Source organism: Argiope bruennichi, chromosome X2 (genome assembly GCF_947563725.1).
Source record: "Argiope bruennichi chromosome X2, qqArgBrue1.1, whole genome shotgun sequence".
Taxonomy (NCBI): Eukaryota; Metazoa; Arthropoda; class Arachnida; order Araneae; family Araneidae; genus Argiope; species Argiope bruennichi.
The window spans coordinates 130,056,229-130,083,605 of NC_079163.1; the positions used below are offsets into that span (position 1 = coordinate 130,056,229).

At 30.8% G+C, this 27,377-nt stretch overlaps 1 protein-coding gene across 1 annotated transcript in view; it reads left to right on the forward strand.

Annotated features, from left to right (window-relative positions):
- The window catches only part of LOC129959988 (intermembrane lipid transfer protein VPS13B-like), a 200,936-nt gene that overhangs the window by 127,165 nt on the left and 46,394 nt on the right, over positions 1–27,377 (forward strand). Inside the window, exons 34-39 of the mRNA XM_056072952.1 lie at positions 3,496–3,573; positions 4,534–4,677; positions 5,375–5,635; positions 12,117–12,203; positions 12,298–12,481; positions 19,464–19,617. Of these exons, the coding sequence (XP_055928927.1) occupies positions 3,496–3,573; positions 4,534–4,677; positions 5,375–5,635; positions 12,117–12,203; positions 12,298–12,481; positions 19,464–19,617 (908 nt within the window). The remainder of the gene's footprint in view (positions 1–3,495; positions 3,574–4,533; positions 4,678–5,374; positions 5,636–12,116; positions 12,204–12,297; positions 12,482–19,463; positions 19,618–27,377) is intronic.

Below are 27,377 nucleotides of genomic sequence, written 5' to 3' on the forward strand. Positions count from 1 at the left end.
CACGGTGAGGACGGGCATTGCCATCCTTAAACACGAATTCTGCCCCCATAGCGCCCCGAAACAAACATACATTTTGTTCCAAAATGACGTCCCGATAGATTTGGCCTGTCATGGTTCCAATTTGAACATGCAGGTCAGTTCTGGAACCCAGAATAATTCTTCCCCAAACGAGCTACCTTGCACCACCGTAACGGTGTCGTTCAATTATGTTCTCTTGGTGGTAACAAGTACCTGGCGCTCTTCATATGAAAGTCCGGCAAGAATCAGACTGCAAGCTAAACCTGGACTCGTCGGAAAACATCACACAAGCCCACTGCTGCGTTGTCCACAATGCAGGCTTTCTACTGCAGGCTAACCGCAGGCGACAATGATTTGCAATAAGTGGAACATATCTGACTGTCTTATTAGTATATAGACCAATCTGCCCTAAGCGTCTGTGCACGGTCTGTCTTGAAACTGTCGTACCAGTGGCTGAAGAGAGCTGATGATACAGGTTTGATGCTGTGCACCGTCTGTTTCTTTTGTCAGTAACTGTCAAATACCTATCCTCATTCGGCGTTGTAACTCGGGGATGACCTGTGCTGTAATGTCTACTCATATTACCATCACCTTGGAATCGTTGCCAAAGCCTGGAGATGACACGCTGGGTGATTCCAAGTTTCTCGTTTACTTCCAGCTGGGTACGCCCACATTCCAGACGGCCGATAATTCTACCACGTAAAAAATCATCCAAATGCGTGCATTGTGTCATAACTATGAGATTATTGAAAAATTACATATGTACTTTTTTACATATTATTTAAATAGTATTGAATGTTGAATCTTATGAATATAGTTCCCCCTGTTAGTTCTTTTTAAAAATAGTTATTATTCTCAGATAAGTTAATATTTTAAAGCTTACTAATAAAATTATTATTTTTTTTCTTATGTAATTACTTTTATAAATATTGAGACTTTGATGTTTTCAGTTTGCTCAGAGGAAAGAACATGAAACCCAAATTAGTATATATTAAATAAATAATGTTTACAATTTCACATTATGAAATATAAAAGGTATGGGTAACTTTTTTTTAAATCTATGCAACTTATGAATAAATAATTTCATTTTAATTTGTAGAAATCATTAAAGGAAAACAAACAAAATCATGCTTTCATAATTTTTATTTACACATTACAAATATATATAGAGAGAGTGAGAGAGATAAAATATATGTGATAATTATTTGAAAAAATATGATCAAATGTATGTTTCAATGTATTCACTAATTCAAAAAACTAAAAAAAACTATTTACTAGTTATCAACATTTATTTTTCTAGACACTTAGAAATAATATAAACACAGTATGACAAGAATATCAATGTAAATGATGAAATCAATTTTATTCAACAGAAACATCCTAGATACTAAAGAACGGTTTTTTTTTTATCACTAATAGAAAAATAATGTTGAACAATACACTTTTAAAGCAGAACATTTATAAATTTTTTAAAAATTCTAAAGTTACATTGATAAAAATTACATTGAATGCATATCATAAAATAAAACAAAAACATACAATAGAGTAAATTTAATAAACAACAATAAGCTCATGATATATATGTAATGATATTTTAAACTTTATTTTCAACTTAATTAATTTCCAAGATTTTATCTTAATTTAGCCCATAGTAACTTCATTCTAAAATATTCTCTTATTTCGTGATCCAATTCCACTTTCTCTACTTAATTAATTCAAGAGAAGCTTCATAAAATTGCTTAGTCAGCTAAGCGCCAATACTTTCACACGCTCGGCGTGAAGCGGTAAAAATGTCCAGTAAGCACATTCTTTCTTAAAAGATCCCTGTGTTTCCCTTACATGTGATTGACATGTGTCAGAAATCCCTATCAGAATCTTATTAATATATTAGCACTGTGGAGAAATATTTTCCTTATCAAAATCTAAGGTTATATAAGACGAGGGATAATTTATTTCGGCCCTTTTTTCCCCACTCCGGCTTTTGTACTGCGCTGTGGCGGACGTCTTCTCCGCGTCTCTGCTTGTAAATAATTATGCTTTCCCAATGGATATTAAAAAGAATTTAAAAATATAAAAAGTTTCTTCATTGTCTTCAAACCTGTACTCTGCATCAACCAAAATAATGTTACATAATAAAAAGCCGACAGGATTCGAAAAGTATTACATATACATATACATATATATATATATATATATATATATATATATATATATATATATATATATATATATATATATATATATATATATATATATATATATATATATATATATATATATATATATATATAAAGAGAGAGAGAGAAAGAGAGAGAGAAATTAAATAAGATATAAAGAGGAGTTGAAAGAAACACTTTTATGCTTTCACAGAATTTTGTAATTCAAAATTGATATGTTAAAAAAATAGAAAAAAAAAGTGAAACATGCATGTAGCAATGAAGTTGGGAATGAAAATTATATAATAAATGCTGATATGGAAATTGATTTTCAATGAAAAGACCTTTATTTATTAAAACAGAAATCACTGAGGTGCACAGCGTTATAACAGGATATAATGATAACAGTTAATTTCAGTTTAAATACAATAAATTATTGACATTTCGTTTTTAACAATAGAAAATTGTTTGATATAAATTCACTTTGAATCCATCACAAATCTGCAAATATAATTAGAAAACTAGTAATATTCACTTCCATTTGTTATTTTTGCAACAGGAGTTTGTTTACTTACATTAATTAAATTTAGATAAGATTTTGTAAAGAAATGCAATGTAATATTCATGTAAACATTTTAAAACCTTCTAAGCATATTCAAAATTATCAGAAATTTCATCAAATGTGAATAAAGTAGAAATGACTCATGATTTTGTTTGATTGTTTTTAAGGCAAATCGCGTACCGATTTATTTTTCTTCGAAGAGTTTTTCTAACAAATTACTGGAACAGCTATATTTAATAAATGGACACACACTGAAAGAATTCTTCAAAATGATCGGAGCATATCACCGACTTCGAAGGCTTGTAAAAATCTATACCAAAGCTATCAACCCAAGTCAGAATTGTTGAAAGGAAAATAAGAAAACATTTTATCATGACAGTCACTCTTGTGTTTCGCATTAAAGCATGCATCCATTAGCACACCAGTATTTCCTCTGTTAACACATAATAAGAGGAAAGAAAATGACTCAAAAATTATAACTTCAAATATAAACAAAAAAATCCGCTTCGTACTTGGCGGTGAACGTTAATGGCAGACTGATCGACGAAAGCGGTGCGAATGAAACTTGCCATGCGCAAGAAGTACATGACATGTGACTTTTACGTCACATGAATTAACCCCATTATCTTTAATTTATGGACATGAGTGTAATTCAAACAATTAATCATTCTATTTTTAATATATATTCCTTGTTTTTGTTCTGATATTCTACTAAATATATATGACGGACTAACAAACAAATAATGTTTTTATATTCAGGCTGGTACTGATGAAAACATCATTTTGTCACCTCTGAAAATGCATGCTTATAGTTGGTGGTGTCATAAGCGCAAACAGGTAATAAATATTGAGTTTTAACTTAAATTTTGCCTCTACATTTCGATTTAATGTCCAATTAACAAAATAAACATAAAATGATTAATTTAGTATAGCAAATATTAAGTAAAATGCTTAAAAAATTTATTTTGTATCATAATTTTTATTCGTATTGTCCAATTTTTTTTTATTGATTTTCTTAATTAGTATTATAAAAGTTCAGCTTTCCTTTTTTCACATTAAGTATTTATTTGCACTTTTAATATTGATTTTTCTGAAATGTTAATTTTATTTACTGTGAAAATAATCTGAAAAGCCTTAATAAGACAGATGGTGAATTATTTAATTTATTTTGCATTCAAAACTATGATATTGCATCCTTTTAAAATAGATTAGAAGACTTTCTAGATTACGCATGCTTTTTAATTTATTTAATAATACGGAAATTGTAGTACATCTGAATTTGTTTCAACACAGTTTGCTTTCCTGAATTAAATTTTTTATAAATTATTTATTAATGAGAAATGTGGAATATTTTTTTGCTTATTTTATAGCATCATCTCAATTTATTGAATTTCAGCTTCTATGATTCTAAATTTCTACTTTATCAGTTTGGGAAACTTAATCAAGTGAAGGATAAATCCAGTGCCAGCAAATTTTCACTCTATATGTGGGTCTAATGTCCATGAAATCTGTTGTTGTGAGTTATGCATTCTCATATTGAAGTTGTTGTGGGCAGAATTGGGTGGGATTTTTACTACTGTAATCATTATATGGGCCAAAACCAAAAACTTCGATAAATTTCTTAAACGGCTGTGCTGTATTAGAACATTAATTAACTATGTCAAGATTAATTTTTATGTTAGAATGACAAGATTATATTTATGTTACTGTTCATTGCAATCATTTTTGAAATATTCATCCTGAAATATTTATTAATCACTTGAATATCATTCTGAAATATTTATGTTTTTATTTCAGATTCTTTGGATAAGTGTCGGAAGTTTGTGTTGGAAGTGGAGTAAAGGGTTTAGCATTGACTCAGAAGGTACTACATCTGTCAAAATTGATAATAATGTTGCTGTTATTGTTAAGATAAAAAAGCTGTCGAATTTCCAAAAACAGGTAGAGTATAATTCTGCATTATTATTTTGATGACTCTAAATTATTAATTTGTACCTCAGTCAAATAATTAAAGCAGAATTAATTTCCATTTCATGAAATCTTGAATATTTTTTTAAGCATCAAATTTAACCATTGATTTAGCAAATCTCCTGGATCATTTCATTTATGCGTTTTTGCTTACTCATGTGTGCTTTGAAATAGATAGGAATCTATAGAAAAATTGTAAAATAAAATTAAAAAATGAATTTCTTCTAATTATTCATTTATTATTTGTGAAATTGCTCGTTTTATATTTTTAATATGAAATTGTGAGCAATCTTGTTTTAATTAATTCTGCATTTAATTACAAATTGTATTTTATTTCTCGGTTTGAAATATCATTTTTCAAAAACAATTATAATATTATAAAAATTTCCTTATTTTTCAATTTATAATTTGTATATTTTACTGTGTTGTTTGAACTATCTCCAGTAAAAATATATGAATTTCTTTCAGAATAACTAATATTTATAATACAAATGATAATTATTTTATAATTGAAATAATTGAATCATAGTAACATATTTCGTGATATTTTTAGAAAAACACTGCATACATATAAATTAAAAGTATTATTTTACTAAGTGTCCATTAGCTTGAATATATTAGCAATAATTTTCCCATTTATTTTGTTTGATGTAATAATCCTGCTTTCTAGGTGATTATTGATGGACAATTGAAAATTCATAGTGAACTTAACTATCCCATACAATTACGATGCGAATTCCCTGCTTCTGCATTACAAGAATCAAAAACTTCAAATTTGGTCTTTGTTAAATCTCTTTCACCTCAGTGCAGTTCTCCAACTTTTCTGTTATCTTCAGAACAGTATCAAAATATGCGTTTGTCAATAACTGGTATTTTGGATTCACAGTTATGGTCAGAGAACATTCATATTGGTGATAATATGCTTTTGCAAGTAAGTATTTGTATTTAATTACCTTTTGAAATCTTAATTTTTTATTTAGCATCCAACCATGTCTCAGAATTATGAGATAAAACCTCAGTATTTCATAGATATATCAAATTTTCATTATAGGCATCCATAGATGCATAATTTTTTTGTCTGTATGTGTGTAAATAACCAAACAAGTAGCATAATTTCTGTTAAAGAATATCGGCAACGTTCCGACTTTTTCCTGTTATCTAAAAAAAAGTACTATGTTTACTTATATAAGAACTGCATGGTAAATCATATTTCTTAAATGTTCGCTATTTCTTTAAATAATTTCTATTCTATACTTAATTTTTTTTAAATTTAATTTATAGAGTAATGTAATGAAATACATCATTCATATAGAAGACATACGCGATGAAAATAATAAATTAAATAAACAAAGTCTCAGATAGGTCAATTTGACAATACGGTAAAGGCCGTACAGACCGCCTTGTGTCAGAGTGATAAAGTCATGTTTCTACACGTCTTACTCTGATAGACTTCACTAACAAACAGGACAGTTTTTTTAATTGTGGGTTTACTAATTGAATTATCTGACGTTTCGCTTTCAAAACGGAAAGTTGCAGAGTGCATTTTTTTTTTTTTTTTTTTTTTTTCATTTCACATTACATTTTAAGTACATGCTTTTTTATTTTTTTTTATTTTTTATTTAATGTTTCAATTTTTAATGTAGAAAAAAATGCCTATTTAAACAGAAATGTTAACAATATCAAACAATGACACAATATTTAGATATTTAATGCATTACAATGCTTAAAAAAACACAGTTATTCGGAAATATTTTGAAATCAATTTAGAATGCACATTATACATTTCACATTTATATTATACGACATGTGTAGTATAAATTCAGATAGCAAGCTTCAAATATTACTTGAAATTTTTACCAAACCACAATTCATGAGTTCGGCAGGTAGACATTTCCTCAATTAATTGTTAAATCCGGAGAACGCCCTATTTTAATATATGTTTTCAGGAGTAAAAATGTGTTGCCGGTTCATGTTTCTGCAGTTATGCAGTATCGCCGAAGAAGCTGAGCAAGGAAATTCATACTTGGATTCAAAATTCCTCAAAAAACAGAGCTAGGAATAATTTAGCACAAATTAGGCTGAAATTCGAACGAAATGCTGAATTAACGTTGATGATTCTAAACAGTTCTAAAGACCTGCATTGTTTTTAATTTATTTATTGAGATTTCATTATTTCTTTGCGTCATATATTCATTGTGAAATACATTCTTTCTGCAATTCAATTCATTTTTTTTTCTAGATTTATTTTTTCTACTAATAAAAAAGAATTCCATCTTAAAAAAAAAGACATTATTTTAAAATTGTTTCAATTAAGAAATTCCACTTAATTTTCAAATGTATTAATTTAAAAAAGAAGAAATAGAAATATTTAACTGTTTATTGAAATATCAATTGCGGTAATAAATCTCAAATAAATTTTCAAAAGCAAAAACTTAATAAATGTGGAATGGAATATATTAAACATCTGAGACAGTGAATCAAATCGTTCATCCCCCCCCTTCAAAACGGAAAAGAAATCTCAGGCCTAAATGCAAATGAATCAGAAACTAAAAAATTCCTACATTTTGAAACCGATGAGTTGATACAATTTCTGTGCAAATGATGAATTTTAGTTTGTAAAAAAAATTTATTCGGTATTATATTTATATAGTAGCAAAAAAATTTAATTTGAAATATATAAGTAATACAATTTCCCCCTTTTTGATATTGTGCAATTTTTTCCTCATTCATATCTTACTTTTAATTTTATACTGAGGTAATATTAAAGATAAATTTTTATGTGTCTGTTGACGCTCTACAGATCAAATCGTGTATGCAGATCGCTACAAAACTTGGCACATTTCCTTCAGCTTCGATAGATTTTTGAAATTTTAATTAAAATTATACTTAACTAAAAATTTAGCGAAATTTTTTTACGATAACTTCCAAAAATATTATAGCACAAAAATAATTTTTGCATCATCTGAAAATTCAAAATATTTTTTATTCAATATAACATTTTTGTTGCATAATTTTTCTCTGCTTTTAATCAATATTTTAAAAAATATTTTATGCATATTTTACAATAATTTGTTTCATTGTGGAAGAGAACCTTAAATCGTTTTCATTGCTGCAACTAATATTTTATCCTAGCTTTTTTTTTCATTGTTGATAATGAAGGTATAAAGTTATAGCTTATTTTTCCTTAACGAGTAGGTTTGTATTAAAAGTATGTTTATAATATAATTTTTGAAATTTTTTTGTATTTAGAACTAAGATATAATTTTACAAGTATGCAATGATGACATTTTTACTTACGTCCATTTTTATACACTTCTAATTTTAAATGAAATATTATTGGATGTATAAAGATATATTCTTCTTATCACTTGAAAATTGCTTTCTTATTTTAATGCGACGAATTTTTTTGTTGAATTAAAGCAACATTTATTGAATAGTCCTCTGAGTTATTACGCAAATTATGGAAAATATTCTGTACCAGACATAAAAATTTCAATGTTGAATTATTCTACTTTCTGTTTTTCCATTTTAAATTAAAGTGTTCAATTTCATTAAGAAAGTTTAAGCACTTGAACACTACACAATATAAATGAAGGCTTGCATATTATCAAATTTGAAGTTTAAAAAATACTTTGCTGAGGAAGACATCAAGACAAAGATACATAAAATATTTAATTAAAAATATTAGCAACCATAAATTCCGGCGAATCAGTTGGCCGCCAAAGGCATATAATAAGTATATATTTTACTCCGTATTATATATTTAAGTATATATTTTACTCCGTATTATATATTTAAGTATATAATTTACTCCATCATTTTCATATCCGTACGAAAACAGAGAGAAAAAATAAGATAAATAAATAATTTAGAAAAGCAGTGGTATCTAATTATTTTACGGTATAAAAAAATGAAAAGAAAACGAGAAATCAAATCCGCATGTTTTGAATGAATTGGAATATTGATAAGCACCAAGAGAGATAATTTGCCAGAAGGGGAAAAAATATAAAATTAAACTTCTTTCTCTTTGAAAATAGATTTTTATTACAGAGAATATCAAGTACTGGTATTTAAAGCCTGTTAAAAATATAAATATAAATAGGTATAAAAAGCTTAAAGTTCTATCTAAAATCAACTTTTAACTAAAAAATAATTTTGTGTTAACTTGCCATATTAGACTGGAACTGAATATTAGATGCGATCAATCAGCTATTTACTGTCGTCCGTGATAAAGCAAAATTCTGTATACATTTTTCTAAAAATTGAGAATAACCATGTATATTTCTTGCTCGCTTTTTATTTTAAAGTTCCTTTAAAAGAACTTTTGTGTCTCGGGCCGGTTCCCTTTTTGAAGTAAACATGGACTATATTTGAAATAAAAAAACACCAGGTGTCGTGATAAAAGAACCTTTTTAAGCTCGAAAATGATGAGCTGTATTGAAATTGCTGTAATTGATATTTTGCATCACATACTAGCCGTAAATGTTGCTCTAAAATTCTGTTATTTCATCCAGTATGTAAATCAAAATTTTCTTAAGGTCATTCATTTTCAACGAATTAATGAGCATTATCAATTGATATCTAATTTTTAAAAATTTTTACTTTTGGATCAGAGCCATCATATACTGAGCTTTTTTTCTTTTGTCCAAAACAGTTGTTTAACGAACGTGATCAACTTTTCGACATCCTTATCAGTTTTATCTTAAATGCATCACTGTATCAGCGAATAAGTCTTGTTAGAAATCTTCTTTCCTTCACTTTACTGAGACGTGAAACATGTTATTTAACAAATTCTTACCCTATTAATGCTAAAAACATTAATGTCTTCATAGGTATTGCAAGGCAAAAGAAAAATTGCCATAAAACCAAATATTATTATTATCATTATTTTTTCATTTTCAGAGTTTCTTAATTTCATATAATTATGCATCACGGCGTTTTCTTCCGACGTCTGCGTCCAGGATTTGTCCCCGAGTAAATGCGAAATTTGTCCCGTTCCTATAACAAAGCAGTTGGTCGAATAATCTTATCTTTGCAGTAAACAATGTGTTTATCCACTTTTATCAAGTTCTCTGGGGAGAAAAATTCAAAAATTTTGGACTCATTTCCCTTTCAACTTTTCTTACAAAATTTAAAATAGAAGTCTCTGAATGGTTTATAGAAGTAAGATAATAATGGTGTAGTTGTGTTTTGAAAATTATATTTAATGGAAAATTTAATTTAAAATTGCAATAAAGAACAGTACTTTTATCTAATGGAGCATCTAATTTTTACGTTGACATGGCATTTTAGTATGAAAATTTGCTTCGGATACTTTTCCCCAAAATTTGACACACGGGGGGGGGGCACCTCGTAATTGAGGATAAGAAGCTTCCGCCATGGTGGTTGGTTCTTGCGTATACCCACATTTGTGGGTATACGCAAGGGTGGGGTTGGCTACCTTCCATTGATGACGGGACATACTTCCTAAGGGAAGAAATGTAACGTATCCGGTGATGGCCCTTAGGACTTTACCGCTGTTCCGGCCAGTGTTGTTGTCATGACGGTCCGGTCATTCAATTTTTTTTCCGTGTGCCTTCGGGCGGGTCAGATTAGTCAGTCTATGATTTCCCAAAAAGTTTAAAAAGCTTTCATTTTATATAGTTATGAATAGTTGAATGTGTTAAATCAGTTAGGGTAATTGGGAACGAGATTTGCAAAAGTAATTTTCTCCGATTTAAAATGTTCTTACGAAAAGGATGATATGTCTGTAATTTATGTGAGTACATAATCATGGGGAATTTTGAGGAACTCATTAAACAATGCCTTTGTGTCCAAATTAATTTATTAAATAACCAGTTCTTACTTACAGTGACATTCATAATTACTCCATTATGTTCCCAACTAACCCAGACAATATCTGGTGATTCAGAATACGTAATTTGACTTCTGATCACAGTAGTGAACTTATTTGAAGAGAACACATTAGTTTTGATAAGAAACTACTACTTATTACCTCAGAATTTATTTTACCGACATTTCCTAAGTATTCCAAAGTACTGTTTATCTATAAGAATATACTATATTTCATGGAATATCGCATGTAAATTATCATAACTATTTAATGCCTTCAATTTGGATCAATTTATAATTATCTTATTCATAATTATTTTAATTCTATCACCAATTTTGTGAAATAAACCTTTATAAAAACAGAAATTGCTAAACATTATGAAACAAGAGAAGGAAATATATAATGCTTAGAAACTCACTTTAAAATGAAAAGGGACTAGTAATTTCAACTTAGTAGTGGAAAATAGAATTCCCATTTCAAGTAGAACGTTCAGTATCTCCAATCCAACTAAATTTTCTCTGACACTTATGTTTCCTGCGAAAATCTACTCCATGATAGGATCTAGTTATATAATTTTTATATAGCATTAGGCAATCGTAAACTATCATTAATCACTAAAACAAATTTTGATTTAGTATAATTGATGTTCCTCAAACATGTCACATTCTGCTGAATACCGTCAACTCCATCAATTCATCTGGTGAAAGGATAACGGTAATTCATTCTGGTACCTACAACATAATCTATCAGAATATTCCTATTTTATTGAAAAATCAGAAATACATTATTCAGGATGTTCTTAATATCCACAACTTTCGTTTGAAAAGTGTCAAATCCTCTTGCGGCAATATTTTTTTCTTTCGTGGTGTCAGTTTGTGTGTTTCTTTTGTTTTCTTCTGTACTCGACGATAGTGAGTATCAAGTCATTATTTATAACCGATTTTCACTCATAAAAAGTATTTTGCATGTAGATAAGATGATAGATCTTTAAAGATATCAGTTAATTTGACATAAAATAATAAACATTATTGTCGGTACAGGACACTGCTGTGTACCTACACTTAATATCAGTTCTGATCATATAATAAATTATTCAAAATATATGAAAAATATGTGTTTTTATTATATTAAAAACTACTAAACATGTTCCTAATTACTCTACAATAAAACTAGTCAGAGGTAAGTGAGAATACTTTCCTTTTTTCTAAGGAGAATATCTAAAAATGAAAATGAACTATTACTTGTAACCATTATATCCTAAAGATCCCAGAAATATCTGACTTAGCAACTTACCTAGCAAATAATCCAATGTAGGGAATGAATAATGATACTAAGAAAATATTTGGATTCATTTTTTTTTTTTTTTTTTTTTTTTTTTACTATGATTGTAATTAAAGTTAACAAAGGTCGGAAAATTTTTTGAAAAAAGTGGAAAAGTATTTATCATCTTGCTCTAGAGTGCCTTAAAGAAGGCACATGCTTCCCGAATTGCTAAGGATCCGCATGTGTATACTGTAGTCACTGTACTCAATTACCTTCACTGACCCTATTTTTAAAAAGTGCATTATTTTCAATTTAGATTCCATGGGAAGCCAATGGTCGATATCAAACTGTATGGTGCCAAGTGATCCAACAAAAGAATGCTTCAGGGAACATTTCCATTGTTGTGAGTTTATTCAACATTTATTTTTAAACATTTATTTTTTTTACATGTATTATCATATAAGCTACATTCTTAAAACATTTTTCTTGGTACGAAGGTGTTTGTTAGCCCATTGTTTATTTTGCGAAGTAATCTGCCTTTTCCTATAAATGTTACAATTGCATCTGTGGATCAGAAAGAAACATACAGCACAGAACTTACAGGACAAGGACAGGAAACAAACATTCTTAAATTCTCAGATCCGAAGAGTGAGCTTCACCTCACTTTTCAAACATGTACAGGTATGAATTTTTATAAAATTAAAACTTTGTTATAAAATTGTTATAAAACTTTATATTCTAAAATTAAAGCTTTATATTTCTATGAGCCTTTTTATCTTTATGATGTTTATGGTTCCTAATATTAAAATTTATGCACAATTTGCCACTTTTAAATGTTTTAATTTTTCAACAAATTTTTGAGGAAAATGTCTCTGATGTGTGTTCTCTGAAAGTATTCTTTGTATACAAACATTCTGTGCAGAGGCGGCCTTCTCTATGAAGTGGCCCGGGTTCAAGAAACCATTTGGGGCCCCAATTTTTTGTGAAGTAAAAAAAAAATAAAAAATACAAACACTAACACATATTATCAATGCATTTTTATTTAATGCTTGATTTTGTTTTTGCTAATACATCTATTACTTCAGAAAAATTACAATTTTTTGCAATTTCTTTTTCGGTGCTTAATATAGCAAGTGCATTTAAGTGTTCTGAACATGCTTGACCGAAGATAATTCTTTACTGAATTTTAATTTACTGAAAGAGCGCTCAGCACTTGCTATAGTAACTGGCAACATAAAGAAAAGTTTTAAAACAGTTAATACATTTAGAAATAATTCATTATAATCATTATTTAGTATGTATTGCAATATGTCTTGTACGTTATTTACATCTCTTTCATTCAAAATCAAATCCCGTAGCAAACAAATTTCCTGGATTAGGTTTTCATCTACATCTTTGTTATAAAACTTTACGAAAAAATAAGTTTTTAGACTTTTCTTTAATTCATGTTTTTCTGAAAAAATTTTATCAGTGACTAATTTGAAATTAGAAATAATATTTGGTATACTTTTAAATTCTTTCTTTTATTTGTACAATAACAGTATCAATTACAGTGTTAAAAAAAATAACACCTAAATTCCTCTACCGGGTTTTTTATAACTTCGTCTTCTGCTAATGCGGAATATAATCTTTTTCTTTTCCGAATTTGTTTGACAGGAAAATGTTCCGAAATGTACAAATTATGTGCTAGCACTTTTGCTTCGTCTAAATTTGGTGTGTTTGGTGTGTCTAAAGTGTGTTAAATTTGGTTCTTAAATTTTGGATTTCAGTTTTAATTTTGACTAAATTGAAAGCAGAGTCAAGAACTATTGTTTTTGTTTGAAATAGTTTATTGATAGTATTAATTTTGGACAATATTGCAAACCACACTATTAAGCATAAAATAAATGGCATTTCTTGTATCGCATCTAATAAACTTTTAGCTTCGGATACCGCTGTATTATCGTTACTTACATCAATGAATTCTTCTAGGGCATTACAAATTTATTCAAACTGTGTATACACAGCTTTAACCGAATCTATCTTGGCTTCCCAACGATTGTCACATAGGGGTTTAAGAGTAATGTTTAAATGCTTTTGTAGAATTCCCTATCTTTTTGTAGATGCAGAAAATAAGCAATATAAACGTTGTAATATCATAAAAAAATTTTATAATATATACTGCTGGAAGCGGCATCAAAAATTAATAAATTAAAGGAGTGTGATAGGCAAGGCACATAAATTGCATGCGGGTTTAGAGAAAGTATTCTAGACTGTACACCTTTATATTTCCCTTTCATGTTGCTACCGTTGTTGTATGCTTGCCCTCTACAATTCATAATATCTAAATCAAGTTCACTTAATCTTTCCTATAGAGTTTTTGCTAGTCCTTCATCACTCAGATAAATTACTTCAATAAACCCTATAAATGACTCATTTATAGTTAACCTTTTCTTTTCAAAATTTACATATCTAATAATGATTGAAGTTTTTTCCTTATGGGAAATATCAGGAGTACAATCTATTTGGATACTATAGTACATGGCTGCTTTTATATCGTGTTTAATTTTGTAAAGGCCTTCATTTGTTCTTGTGACCCTATGTGCTAAATTATGCACAATTCTATTTTTAGTATTTATTATTTTGTTTATATGAGCCATTAGAACAGGATTGTATTTACTTAATAATTCGATTAAACTTTAAAAATTTCCATTATTAGACTTACCTATAATTTCGTGGGTTCTGCAGTTCTTTGAAATAGTAATTTGAGTCGTGCCGTTTCCTTACTTATATTACCTTATTTGTTTTATCAGTAGTCCAACATAAATTTAGTCTTTTTAATAATTCTTTCCAAGCAATAAACGAATTAATATGACAACTAGAGCGTTCATGATCTTGGATTACATTTGACAGCTTTCTCCAGTTATTATAGCCACCTATAAATCATGTAGTTTGGTCATTTCCTCTTCTTTTGGAAAACAGTAAATAACAAAAACAAAATACGGAGTCTTGCGTCTTTGATTAAATTAACCAGCTGCGAAGTTGCGTTTTTTAAAGTAGTATGTAATGAGAAATGATCTATCTTCAGCATTTTTAGCAAAAACTCCTTTATGTTGCACAGGTCCGATTTTAACACAAAACATTCTAAATTTATCAGTTATAATACTTGGCCATAAACCAGGGTCATTTATACTCTTTTGATCATATTTGTTATTGTCATTTTCGTCAGTATTTTCTGATTCGGTCACATTTGTATAAACACACAAATTGTTCTTCAACAAATTTCACCTTTTCAACATTTTCATTGCTAGACTGTGTACTTTGCGCTGAACTTTCTTCTCCAGTTGAAGTTTGAATTGTAATTTTTGAAGTTGAAACAATTTCTTTGCCAGAATTACTTCGTAGCCAAGAAAACAGATCTACTTGTGATTTCTTGAAGTTTAGCTTTCCTTCTTTTTTAAGTCTGATAATTTTCTTTTTTGACTCCCCAGAGGAATATTTCCTTGGCGTGGACTTGGTTATATCTAACAATATTAATCAGTTTATAGAATGAATTATCAAATTATTATATGCTATACTATAAACTATTACCTAGTAGGTGATGTAAATGATTGTAAATCTATTTACCTTATATTAACAATATTTTGTACACTTGTACACAAGATTATATACAAGATTTTGTACACAAGATTATAATATATACTATGAACTTCATATATATCCAAATCCGCCGACTGCTACATTTAAACTTTTTCCTTAGTTCTTTTCATTCCGGTCAAGGCCGGTGAAGCAGTAATGCAATGTGCATTGCTAGGAGTTGATCGTTTAATTTATCTTCGTTTTACTTTTTGTTTGAGTAACTTAATATAAACAAACATAATAGCACGCATAAAAAAATATTACATTAGATGCAGAAAAAAGTATATAGCTGATGATTTACAAGTCCGTTTAAACCTGGCCTCAGCCTCGATTTCTGGCCACCACTAGAGCCTAGAAGTAGCGTCTCTCTGTCTTAACATGTCTAAAAGGGGATTTCTTTATTCATAAATCACCCCCCCCCCTCTTTTATAGGTATCACTGCGATCATTGCCTAATAACGGCGTCAGTCGAATCTCAGCCAGCCACGTGGAAACACACTTGTATACTTTCAGTACGTGTAAACGCTATTATTGTTCAGAACACTATTTTAATTCTTAATCACGGTGGGGTCCCTCATAGCACCCGCCGACTCCCCCCCCCCCAGATGGCCGGCCCTGATTCTGTGATATGTATTCTTGTATACAAATATTCTGTTATGTATATTCATTTATGAATTTGTCTTTCCTTCTCAAATTTCATATAATAAAAGTGTAAGTTCCTAACTTTTGATCTATGACATTTAGAAGCAACTTTTTAGATTTTATTGATAATTAAATATTAAAAAATTGATTAAGATAGAATTCTGTTATAAATGAATTATTTCATTCTGTGGATGTGATTTCAATTTTTTTTTTTTTTAAATCTTCACTTTTATTTTTAATGCATATTTACATTCATATAAAGGCATTCATTTACTTTTAAAATTGTTGGTCCAAAATAGTTCAGCTCGGTTTCTAGTAAAATCACCATTTTAAGTTTTTATTTTAACATTAGCATTTGACAAAAGGTTTGAGCTACATGTATACCATTTGCTATTAATTTTGATTCTCTCAGTATTACCCATCTGTGAGAGTAATTTATCATTCTTTTACTTAAAGTTTTTATAAGAAGTGTTTTATTATGTTTGTTTAAAAATTTTAAAGTTTAATTACATTAAAAATCTGTAATATTCAAATCGTTATGATGGAAATACCTAATTTTTTTTTTTTTTTAATAACTGAGAATTGTTATTTTTCAAATTTCCCAAAGAGTTTTGTTGCGGCTTTATAAAAACTTAGTTATGATAGGTTATTTTTATGGAAATAGCGATTTATAATGGATTTATGAGTGATAAATAAAAAGGTTAAAAAAAGAAACCTTTCAGGCTCAAGATTGCTGTGGTAGAAAAATCCATTTGAGAAATTTTATTTTCTGCTGAAGAATCATGACTGAGATTTCATGTAAAGAGAAGAGGGAAACAAAGTTTGACTGATAAAAATATTCTATATTGAAAATTTTGGTTAAAATATTTTGACTAAGTATAAAAATTCTTGAAAAACTCATATCTTACACTGTTGAACTCAGAAAAAAAAATTTCTAAATAATGCTTTGAGCTTTTTGTAAATTATATAAAGATTGACAACAATTTTTGAGACTTTGAATAAAATAAAACGAACATGAATTAATGATATAATTAGAACCTTAGTGGCCCTGAGGAACAGATAATAATGAGACCCACATCTTTGCCGTTATTTCCGACTTTTATCGCTTTTAATAATTTTAAAAATAAATTATATATATATTTTAAATTTTAAATAATAAATTTTATTAATTTTTAAATTTAAAATAATTTTTTTTTAATTTTATTGAAAATTTAAAAAACATCCAGTTATGATAGATTATTTTCTTTATAATTATAATAGCTTTACGAGCTTAAATCTAATGAAAAAATTTTTTCAATAAATGTCTGGTATTATTTGTTAGGGTTAGTTCAGCCAATTTAGATTGACTTGTATTAAATGAGTTGCTTTTAATGTTTTATTTGAAAATGTAAGATTCTTTCCTCGCATCTATGCAAGAGAAAAAGAAATTTATTAATATGCTATGAACATTAAAATTACACATGTACCGATAACAGTTGACTATATTTAATTTTTTTTTCTTCTATGAATAATGATAAAATAACTAAATGAAAAAGGAAGAATATAAAGTCTGAACATGCGAAAACAAAACCTGAGCCCATGTTGGAATATAAGTCTAATGTAACTTCAGAATCAAAAGAATCTTTATTTGGAAATGCCTTTGTTACTAATACAACTAAAGCGAATGTTCACATTTTTAAGCATTTAAATTATGCGTTAGTTTATTAGTTTAGTTTCCGTTCATTGAGTTGGCTAAAACAAGCGGCCCCCAACAACTAATCGAATGTATAATTTCATGATGAATTTTGTCGCATGACCCACCATAGATAAAATTGTACATGATAAAAGAAAATTCCGGAGTTACTGTAAAATATCTGCCTAGGTTATTGCCTTTGTTATTTTTATCTAAATTGCGTATTTTTTACAGTCCATTATCTTGCATTTTTATTAGATATCAGATGAGTGTTTTAAAAAATGTTAGCTATTTAATAGATTGAACTGAAATAAATTCTAACAGGAATTATACAGTAAGCGGCCAAATTATTATAACCATCCCCTCAATAGAATGTTGAACCCCTTTTTGCCCCTAATACTGCATGAATCCATCTTGGCATGGATTCTAAGAGATGTTGCTAGATTGTAGGAGGAATTTGAGACCATATCCGATGGACTGCACTTTCTAATTCCGTAAGATTTTATGGTACTGGATCCAGTTGCCTGATATCCCATTCAATTTCATCCCATAAATTCTCAATTGGATTGAATCTGATATTTGTACAGGGCAAAAAAGCAGAGCAAATGCTCCGCCATAGCTTGTGAACCATCTAACTATAATGCCAACTTCATGTCAAGGAACATTGTCATGCTGGAAGTAACCATCCCGTCAAGGTAAACCATTAACATAACAGGATGTACTTGATCTGCGATAACACTTAAATGCCGTTGGACATTTAGACGTTGTTTCACAGGGATCAATGCCAAGAAAATATCCCCAAAACCATAAGATGTCCTCCATTAGCATGAAGTGTTGTGGCAGTGCAGTTGGGATCCATACTTTCATGCTGTTTTTTCCATATTCGCACCCTGCCACCTTCATGGTGTAACTGAAAAAGTGATTCATTGGACCACATGACCCTTTTCCAGTCATCTACTGTCTAGTCCTTGTGCTCCTTTGCAAACTGGAGACATCTTCTCTCATTCAATGCAGGCAGTAGAGGCTTTTTCCAACAGGTCATCGGCTTTCATAACCTATACGGTATAATGTGCTGTGAAAAGTTCGTTCACGTTCGTTTGCAATTGCTCCTTGATGAAGATTCTCCGCTATTTGACATACTGCTGCTCTTCTATTGGACTGAACAACTCTGGCAAGTCGCCTTTCAGCTCGAGCATTCAGTAACTTGTGACGATCACAAGCCTGCTGTGAAGACCCGGTTTTCTGCTTGGTAGTCCTTTTCACTGTAAACATTAATAACTGCTGCTCTCAAACTCTTCACAAATGTAGTCGTTTTACTAATACTGGTTCCGACGATCCAGCACCTATAATCATCCCACACTCAAGTTCAGTTAAATCACGTTCTTTGACCATATCTTCGCAAGCAATACAATGCTATTTAGGGTTAACTTGCCCTGCATTCGCTTTTTATAGCTATCTCGCCTTCTAGCGGCAACACTGTGATGCAGTAACTCGTTTTCATGAAATCGTCAGGTGATCATAATGAAGTGGGCTGCTCGGTGCATGGCAAACTAGTATGGCAGAAGTGTAATAACAACGTCCCGTATAAAAGTATAAAGTTCTATTTGTAGGGATTTAGTTTTGTTTCCTTGTAGCATATATTGTTTACTAAAGGCAGACGTGTTATCTTTTTTACATTTCTCTTCATTTTTTTTTTTTTTTTTTTTTTTTTTTTTGTATTCTTTTATTTCAGATTTGAAGATGTTCATTCCTCCAATGCTAATTTCAGTATCGGATATAAATCAAATATCGCTGAATGCATTTGATGATACTAATAGTTTATTTGACTCATGTTGTAAAATGCAGCAACTGCATCACAGGCTTTGGCCCTACAGTTATCAAGAAAGGTTTGTATAGAAAATATTTGGTTTAAAACTCCCAATTTAACAATTTCTTCTGAATTTCTTAATACATTTCGAATATTTTATTAAATATTCTTGACTTAAATTTGCTTTTAATATCTTTCTATACTTAACACTTTTTATAAATTTCTGAATCTACATTTTGTGACACATAATTACTACGAATTAGAGTTCATGATTCACTATTTCATGATCTATAGTTTTAAACAAGTCTAGTTTAGCATGTCAAAGCATATTTAGTTTTATCAATAAATCTCAATTGAAAAATCTTATCTGTTTTGGCTTTTGAATTTAAAAAAAAGTCCTTCTTAAAAAAGTTCTTGCTAAAGCACAATTTAAAAAGACAGTATAAAATAAAATATTTTCATAGAAATTGGCTTCCCAGGAATGTTTAAATTTTTAACTCAAATTTTATAAGAATATTGCGATGACAGTCTTGAGGCTTTTTTGCGGTTGATACAGAATTTAAAATATCTTGAAACAATATAGACAATGTATCTCAAAGAAGTGGAAAGAACATTTATTTCCATAACTATTGCAATTAGGCATATATTTCCAGTTACAAAGTTTCATTAAATAAAGTAATGTTTGAAAATACTTTGGCTCTTGTAGAGAGTAATGATAAAAAGGCACAAAATTTTAATTTTTTTTTATGCTGCCTCTATAGCGACAAAATATTAATGAATAAAATGTTTTTTACACTGCTCTATAAGGACCCAAAATTTCGTGTTTTTCTCTGTAAAATTTTCTGAGATGAGATAATGCATTCTTTGACATCTATACGAAGTTGCATTCTTTTAACAATTCTTGTGTATATTCGACCCAGTTCATTTATCACCTGTGTCATAAAAATAGATTTTACGAATTTGTTGGCAAAAATCTGCATGTTCCATGTTGTGCCAAGGCAATTCATCCCATAGTTAGGATATAATGCCAAACAAAACTAACTAAATATATTGGTAAACATTCAGTGTATTGTGTTACAAAGTGAGACTAATTAACGAGTTTTTAGAAATGCCTCGAAATACATTTATTGAAAATTGCCTCTGTTGATGAACTTCTTGTTCGAATGACAAATTTTTACCGTTTCAAAATGGATCGTTTTGAAGATCAACGTTTCTTTCTGAATTAAAGCGACTTCCGTTTGCCGAAATTACATTTTTCCGAAAAGACGGATTTTATTTTACCGAAGTAGGGGGGTCCAGTTGTAAAATTCCAGATCTCGATCGCATAGTTGTCTATAAATTCCACGAATGCTACATGAATGCCAGTTATTAAGTTGAAATATGCTTTACACTGTCGTTTTTAAGATATTGAGTTCTGAACTGACTGTTCGCAAACTAATATTAGAATAGCTTGAGAAATAAGCCGGATTGTAAAATTCTGTATCATTTGTATAACGCCTCATCTCCCCTTTTCTCCTCGAGAAAGTAAAGGACTTGTAATTAGTTATCGCTAAACCATTCTGTAAACACGCTTCCTAGATGGATATCTGGAAATCAGAAAACGAACGTTTGTATTCTTCTGCAATTAGACCAGCATTACGGTTACATACAATATTTCCAAACATTCCTTGTTTCTGAAGTACGCTGTTCTTTTAAAAAGAATAATTTAAGTTTCTTATTCACCACTCCTGTACCTCTCTATATCTTAAGAAGTTATCTTAAATGTCCAATTTCTCAAGTAATCGAATTTGCAATTGTTGATCAATCAAAGTGAACAATGTTAAACAGAGACTGAACTGGTAAAAGCAGGCCTGAAACATTGCCTTATCTTGTCGCGTATTGTTAGCACTTTCACTTTTTTGAAAGTGGCATCATGTAAAAAAAATTAGAGTCAAAAATAAAAAAAAAAGGAAGTTGCTCTAAATTTCGATGTCTGATCATTTTACTTTTTAAAAGCTTTATTAAGAGAAAGGGAAATAGTTTGTTTCTGCAAATCTCAAAATTTGGGGACCTCGGTAAGTGATTTTATGAAAATAAGGAAGAAAAATACAGGTCAGACAATTTATTTATCTTTTAGTAACGGATGTTTTCAGCGTTGAAAATCAGATAATCTATTACATTTTTCTTTCATGTTTTGTCTGTTTATGGAAATGGAAGCACTAATTCAGAGACGAAAACCTATTAGAGCGCATTTACGAGAATATGTAATGGAATTAAACTTGAAATAGATAAAGGGATAAAGGAAATCCGGGCGAAGAATTTGTAAGATCAAAATTGACAACTTTAGAACGTTTGTCGGACGAACTTCGTTCTTATGATATTCACATTTTAGATTCGAAATATTCTTCTGAAGAGCAGTTTAACAGTGAGTGGGAAAGCGTCGAAAAATACAGAGAAAAATTAGATTTAATTAAAGTTAAAGTTGAAATGTTCTTTTTCAGCCAAATTGCGCAATCCGTCGCCAGTGTGTCTCCAAACTTAAACAAACGAAAACTCAAGCTGCCTGAAATAGTATAAAAACAATTCAGTGGGGAAATTAATGATTGGTTACCATTTTTGGGGGCAATTCCAACGAATTCCTGATGATAAATAAATTCAGAACGAAGATAAACTTCAGTACTTGATCCAAGTTACCATACCTGGTACTAGACCACGTGACATTGTAAACAGCTTCCCGGCAACCGCGGAAAATTATCACAAAGTAATAGAAAGCTTGAAAAATAGATTCGGACGGGAATTTTATATCCGAGAATTGTTAAGTCTAATTATTAAAAATGTAACTGAGCAAAGAAAAAAGTGCAGTGTGTCCGAGCTGTACAAATTAGAATACATTGAAATGACAAGCGACAGATATGATGCCATGTTATTCCACTCGTTGAATCGTGCATTCCCGAGGAGTTATTAGGAGTTTGGCTGAGAAATCATGCATCAATAATTACAGAAGAAAATACTTATTTCGAAAAATTAAAACAATTATTGTTATTTTTGAGAAATGAAGTGAGGGAGAGCAGAAAATTTCTCTGCAAAAGCTGGTTTTAAACTTGATTTTGGTGCACGAAACGAAGTTAGAAGGGATAGAACGAAGTTAGAAGGTTCCAAAATGAAGATCCCGTGCATACTGCGAATGAATTATTCTCAGCCCATAAGAAAACATTTTACTTTGAGGAAAAGAACTTTGGCATTTTTTGTGAGAAACAACATGAAAGCCAAAATTGTTTTGTGACTCAAAAAATGACTTTAACTCAAAAGAATGATGAAATTAAGAAAACGAATGGATGTTTCATCTGCTTAAAAATTGGACATAGGGCCAAGCAATATAGGTCAACTGTTCGATGATTGATATGCTTAAGAAGACATTGGACTGTAATGCGCCCAGACTTACAAACATGTAAAAAGAAAGATGATAAAATTGAGGAGGAGGATGCACAAAAGGTATCTTTAGCAAGCACCTGTTTTAATTATCCAGAAGAAGTGTATCTTCAAACTTTATTAGTGAATATCGAATCTAATAAAAGGCAGAAAACGGTAAGGGCACTCATTGACACTGGGTCACAGCGTATACATATTAAAAGGAACGACTGGAGATATTGGGAGCCATTTAAATGGAACAGAAACTTTGATTCATGCTCTTTTTGGAGGAGCCACAACAAAGAAAGAAACCCACAAACGTTAGGAAGTGTCTCTTAGTAGCCTATATGGCAATTATTTTAGCAGATTAAACCTTTCGGAACAGTTGAAGATGTATGGACCATTGACCAGTTTGCAGCCTGGACCATGGATAGAAAAAATAAAACAAAAAGGTATCACTGTCTCTGATGTAGGAAGAAAATATTTGAAAACAGAAATCCTTATTGGAGCAGACGTCGCAGGTGCATTGTTAACGGAAAAAGTTCACAAATTAGAAAACGGATTGGTTGCTGTGGAATCTTTGCTCGGATGGACAGTTATGGCGCGAATAAATTATTACACTTCAGAAAGTAATGTGTCTGTCCTCCGTGATAACCTCCATATTGGTTCGCAGTAGCGACATAGAAAACTTGTGGAAACTAGAGGCATTGGGAGTTACAGATTCCAAAGAAAATAGAAGTGATGTCGAATTATAAGAAGCAGTATGGGATCATTTTCACAAGACTCTGAAAAGGACAGAGGATAGATATGAAGTCTCTTTACCTTGTATCAGTGAGAAAGACAAATTACCCAGTAACAGAAAAGTAGCGAAAAAAAAGTCTAATTTCCACGACAAAGAAACTCATGTTGAAAGATAAAGCAGAAGCTTACAATGCAGTGTTCGAAGAATGGGTTAAATCCGGAATAATAGAAGTACCAGAAGAGGAGAAAACTGTGCATAGTCATTACCTTCCACACAGGCCGATATTCAAAGAGAACTCTACAACATCCATAAGACCAGTTTTTGACGCTTCGTGTAAGCAAAAGGAGTTTCTTTCCCTTAACGACTGTCTCACAAAAGGTGAAAAATAATCAAGGTAACAAGGTAAAGGTTCAATTTAATTAATACCAAGCTTGCTTCTTGATTTTAGACGAGAAAAAAAGAAATTATTTCAGATATCAAAAAGGCTTTTCTTCAGATATCTATTCATAAAAATGATCGTGATTATCTGAGATTTCTGTGGTGGAAAGACTCTGAACAAAAGGAAATAAGAGAATTTCGACACTGCAGAATAGTTTTCGGATTAAAATGCAGTCCATTTTTATTAGTTGCAGTGATCACTTCGCATTTGGATCAGTGTGATATTTCTCTAAAAGAAACAGATTCAAAATTGAAATCTTCATTTTATGGTGATACATGTGTCACTTCAGTCAATTCGAATGAAGAAGCAGAAGATTTTATTACAAAGTCAACTCGATTGATGGCAAGTGGTAATTTCGGCTTGAGAGGGTGGGAGCTGACAGAGACGAACAATGCGAAATCGACAATAAGTGAACCACTAAAGGTTCTTGGTCTTATGTGGGATACGTTTGAAGATTCACTGTTTTGTGACATACCTACGACTTAGATGACATCATAGTGACAAGACGAAACGTGTTATCCATTGCATAGAAAATCTTCGACCCAATCGGTTTTAGCTGTCCTTTAACGCTTCGACCAAAGGTATACTAGCAAAATAGTTGGGAAACTAAATTGAGCTGGGATACAGAGCTGCCTGAGGAAATCAAAAGAAAATTCATGAAATAGGTTAAGGAATTGCCCTTGTTAGCATCAGTAAATATTCCTGGGAAAGTTATTCAGACCGATGGACAGTCTTGTAACCTCCATACATTTTCCGATGCTTCACAGAGATCTTATGCGAGTGTAGTGTTTTTAAGAAGCCAAAAATCAGATGAAGTCAAAGTGACATTATTGCAAGCTAAAGCTAGAGTAGCTTCGTCGAAAAAAACAACTATATCAAGACGTGAATTGCTTGCTTGTCTTATTGGAACGAGATTGGCTTTATTCATTAAGAAGGACCTCAAGGTAGTAATTCCAAAAGAGTATTACTGGACCGACTCTTCGACAGCCCTCTTCTGGATAAAGAATGTAGAATCTCGGGAAACTTTTGTGAATCACAGAGTTTCAGCAATTAGGAAACTGGTGGACTTTAAAAATTGGCACCATATAGCTGGTACAGAAAATCCAGCTGACATGCCATCAAAAGGATGCTTAGTGAAGAAACTTATTGAATGCAGATGGTAGGAGGGGCCTCATTGGCTGGCATTGTCGGAAGAAGAATGGCCTCATTCTGCTCCAATCGATTACAAAGTGGAGGCTAACAAAGAAAAACGTAGAGAAGTAATGACGTCCTTAAGCTATGTCGATGATTTTTCTTCACGAGTCTTCAACTACTTTTTAAAGTACACGAAAATACTAACAATGATGGGTTGGTTACACAGATCTATAGGAAATTGCCAGAAGACAAAAAAAGAAAGGGAAGGCGGCGAGTTAACGGTCAGTGAGCTAAAAACGGCAGAGAAATCTGTCTTAAAGATTATTCAACAAGATTCATTTTCTTCAGAAGATATAAAGATGCTGAAGTCACTTAGTGTGTTCAAAGATGAGGAAGACATTTTACGTGTTAAGACCAGATTAACTGAAAGAAAGGACCATCAAAATTTTATTTTTCCCATGTTGCTTCCGAAGAAGCAGGCAGTTGTGGAGAAGTTGATACTTCATAAATATCTATCTTTGTGTTATGCCGGGATACATGTATTAATCTCCAAACTTCGAGAAACCTTTTGGATTATCAAAAGCAGATCAACTATCCGAGGAGCTTTATCTCGATGTGTTAAATGCAGAAGGCATGAAGCTAAAGGACTGCAGAAAGTGCCAGCTACTCTACCCGAAAATAGAGTTAGAGATGCTAAGATTTTCGAAATTGTGGGAGTGGATAGTTTTGAAGGACAAGAGTAAAGCCTGGATCATACTTTTCACCTGTGCTGTTTTCAGAGCGGTTCATTTGGAATTGATTTTGACCCTCTACTCAGGCATTTTTACTTGGATTTAGAAGATTTATTGCACGTAGAGGGCGGTCATCAATAATTTACAGCAACAATGGTAGTAATTTTGTCGGATCCAACAATCTCTTTGAGTCAATTGATTGAAATATCATTGGAAGGGAAGCTGCCATACTTAAGATAGACTAGAAGTTTAATCCACCAGCAACACCATGGTGGGACGGTTTTTGGGAACGACTTGTGCAAATGATTAAGAAACTTTTACGTCGTATCTTGAGCCAGGCGTCTTTAAACTACGAAGAGTTAATGAATGTGTTGTGCGACTGCGAATCAACTGTGAATTCCAGACCCCTTACATATATGACAGAGGGCTCTGACGATCTGATTCCTTTGACACCGTCATTGTTTTTAGGTGAAATTCCAGAGTTTGGTGTACCTGACTTCGATCACCTAAATCAAATTGATTTCAACCAGAGGCTTAGACATCTTCAAGGTGTGCGAGAACTTCTGAGAAGAAGGTTTAGATTGGAATATCTCGGCTTATTGGTTCAACGTCCATCAACAATGTTAATTTCCAGAATGATTGAAATTGGGGATATAGTTCTCATCGAGTGTGACAACAAGCGCAAAGTGCTATGGTCTCTAGCCAAAGTAACTGAGATATATCAAAGAAAAAACGGCAACATTCGTGTTGTTCATGTCAAAACCGCTTCTGGAAAATTAGTTCGACCAATAAAGAAAATATCCTCCTCGAAATATCTTCATCTATGGAGTCAGATTGGAAAAATGAATCTGAAACACTTGAAAAGGAAAATATAATTTCTGAATCACCGATGAACAATTCTGTTCCAGAGTTGTCCCAGAAGTTCAGAACTATCTTGACTAGATCTGGAAGACAAGTTAAACACCGATCCAGATTTATTACTTGAATTCTAATTAAGTAATTTTAAAGTTGAAATACTAAGAATTGAATTTTTAACTATTTGACTTTAATAACTTCATAATTGTTTCATTAGTGTTTTGATTAATTTATGTGTCATTAAACAAAAGGTGGGAAGATTGTTAAACAGAGACTGAAACATTGTCTTATCCTGTCGCGTATTGTAGTATTTTCACTTTTTTGAAAGTGGCAATATGTAAAAAAAAATCAGAGTCAAAAATAAAAGAAAAGAAGGAAGTTGCTCTCAGTTTAGATGTCTGATCATTTTACTTTTTAAAAGCTTTATTAAGAAAAAGGGAAACAGTTTGTTTCTGCAAATCTCAAAAAACAATATTATGCTTAAGTAGCAAATTTCTTACGAATCTTGATAATTTGAAATGAACTACTAAACATATATTTGCATATGACAA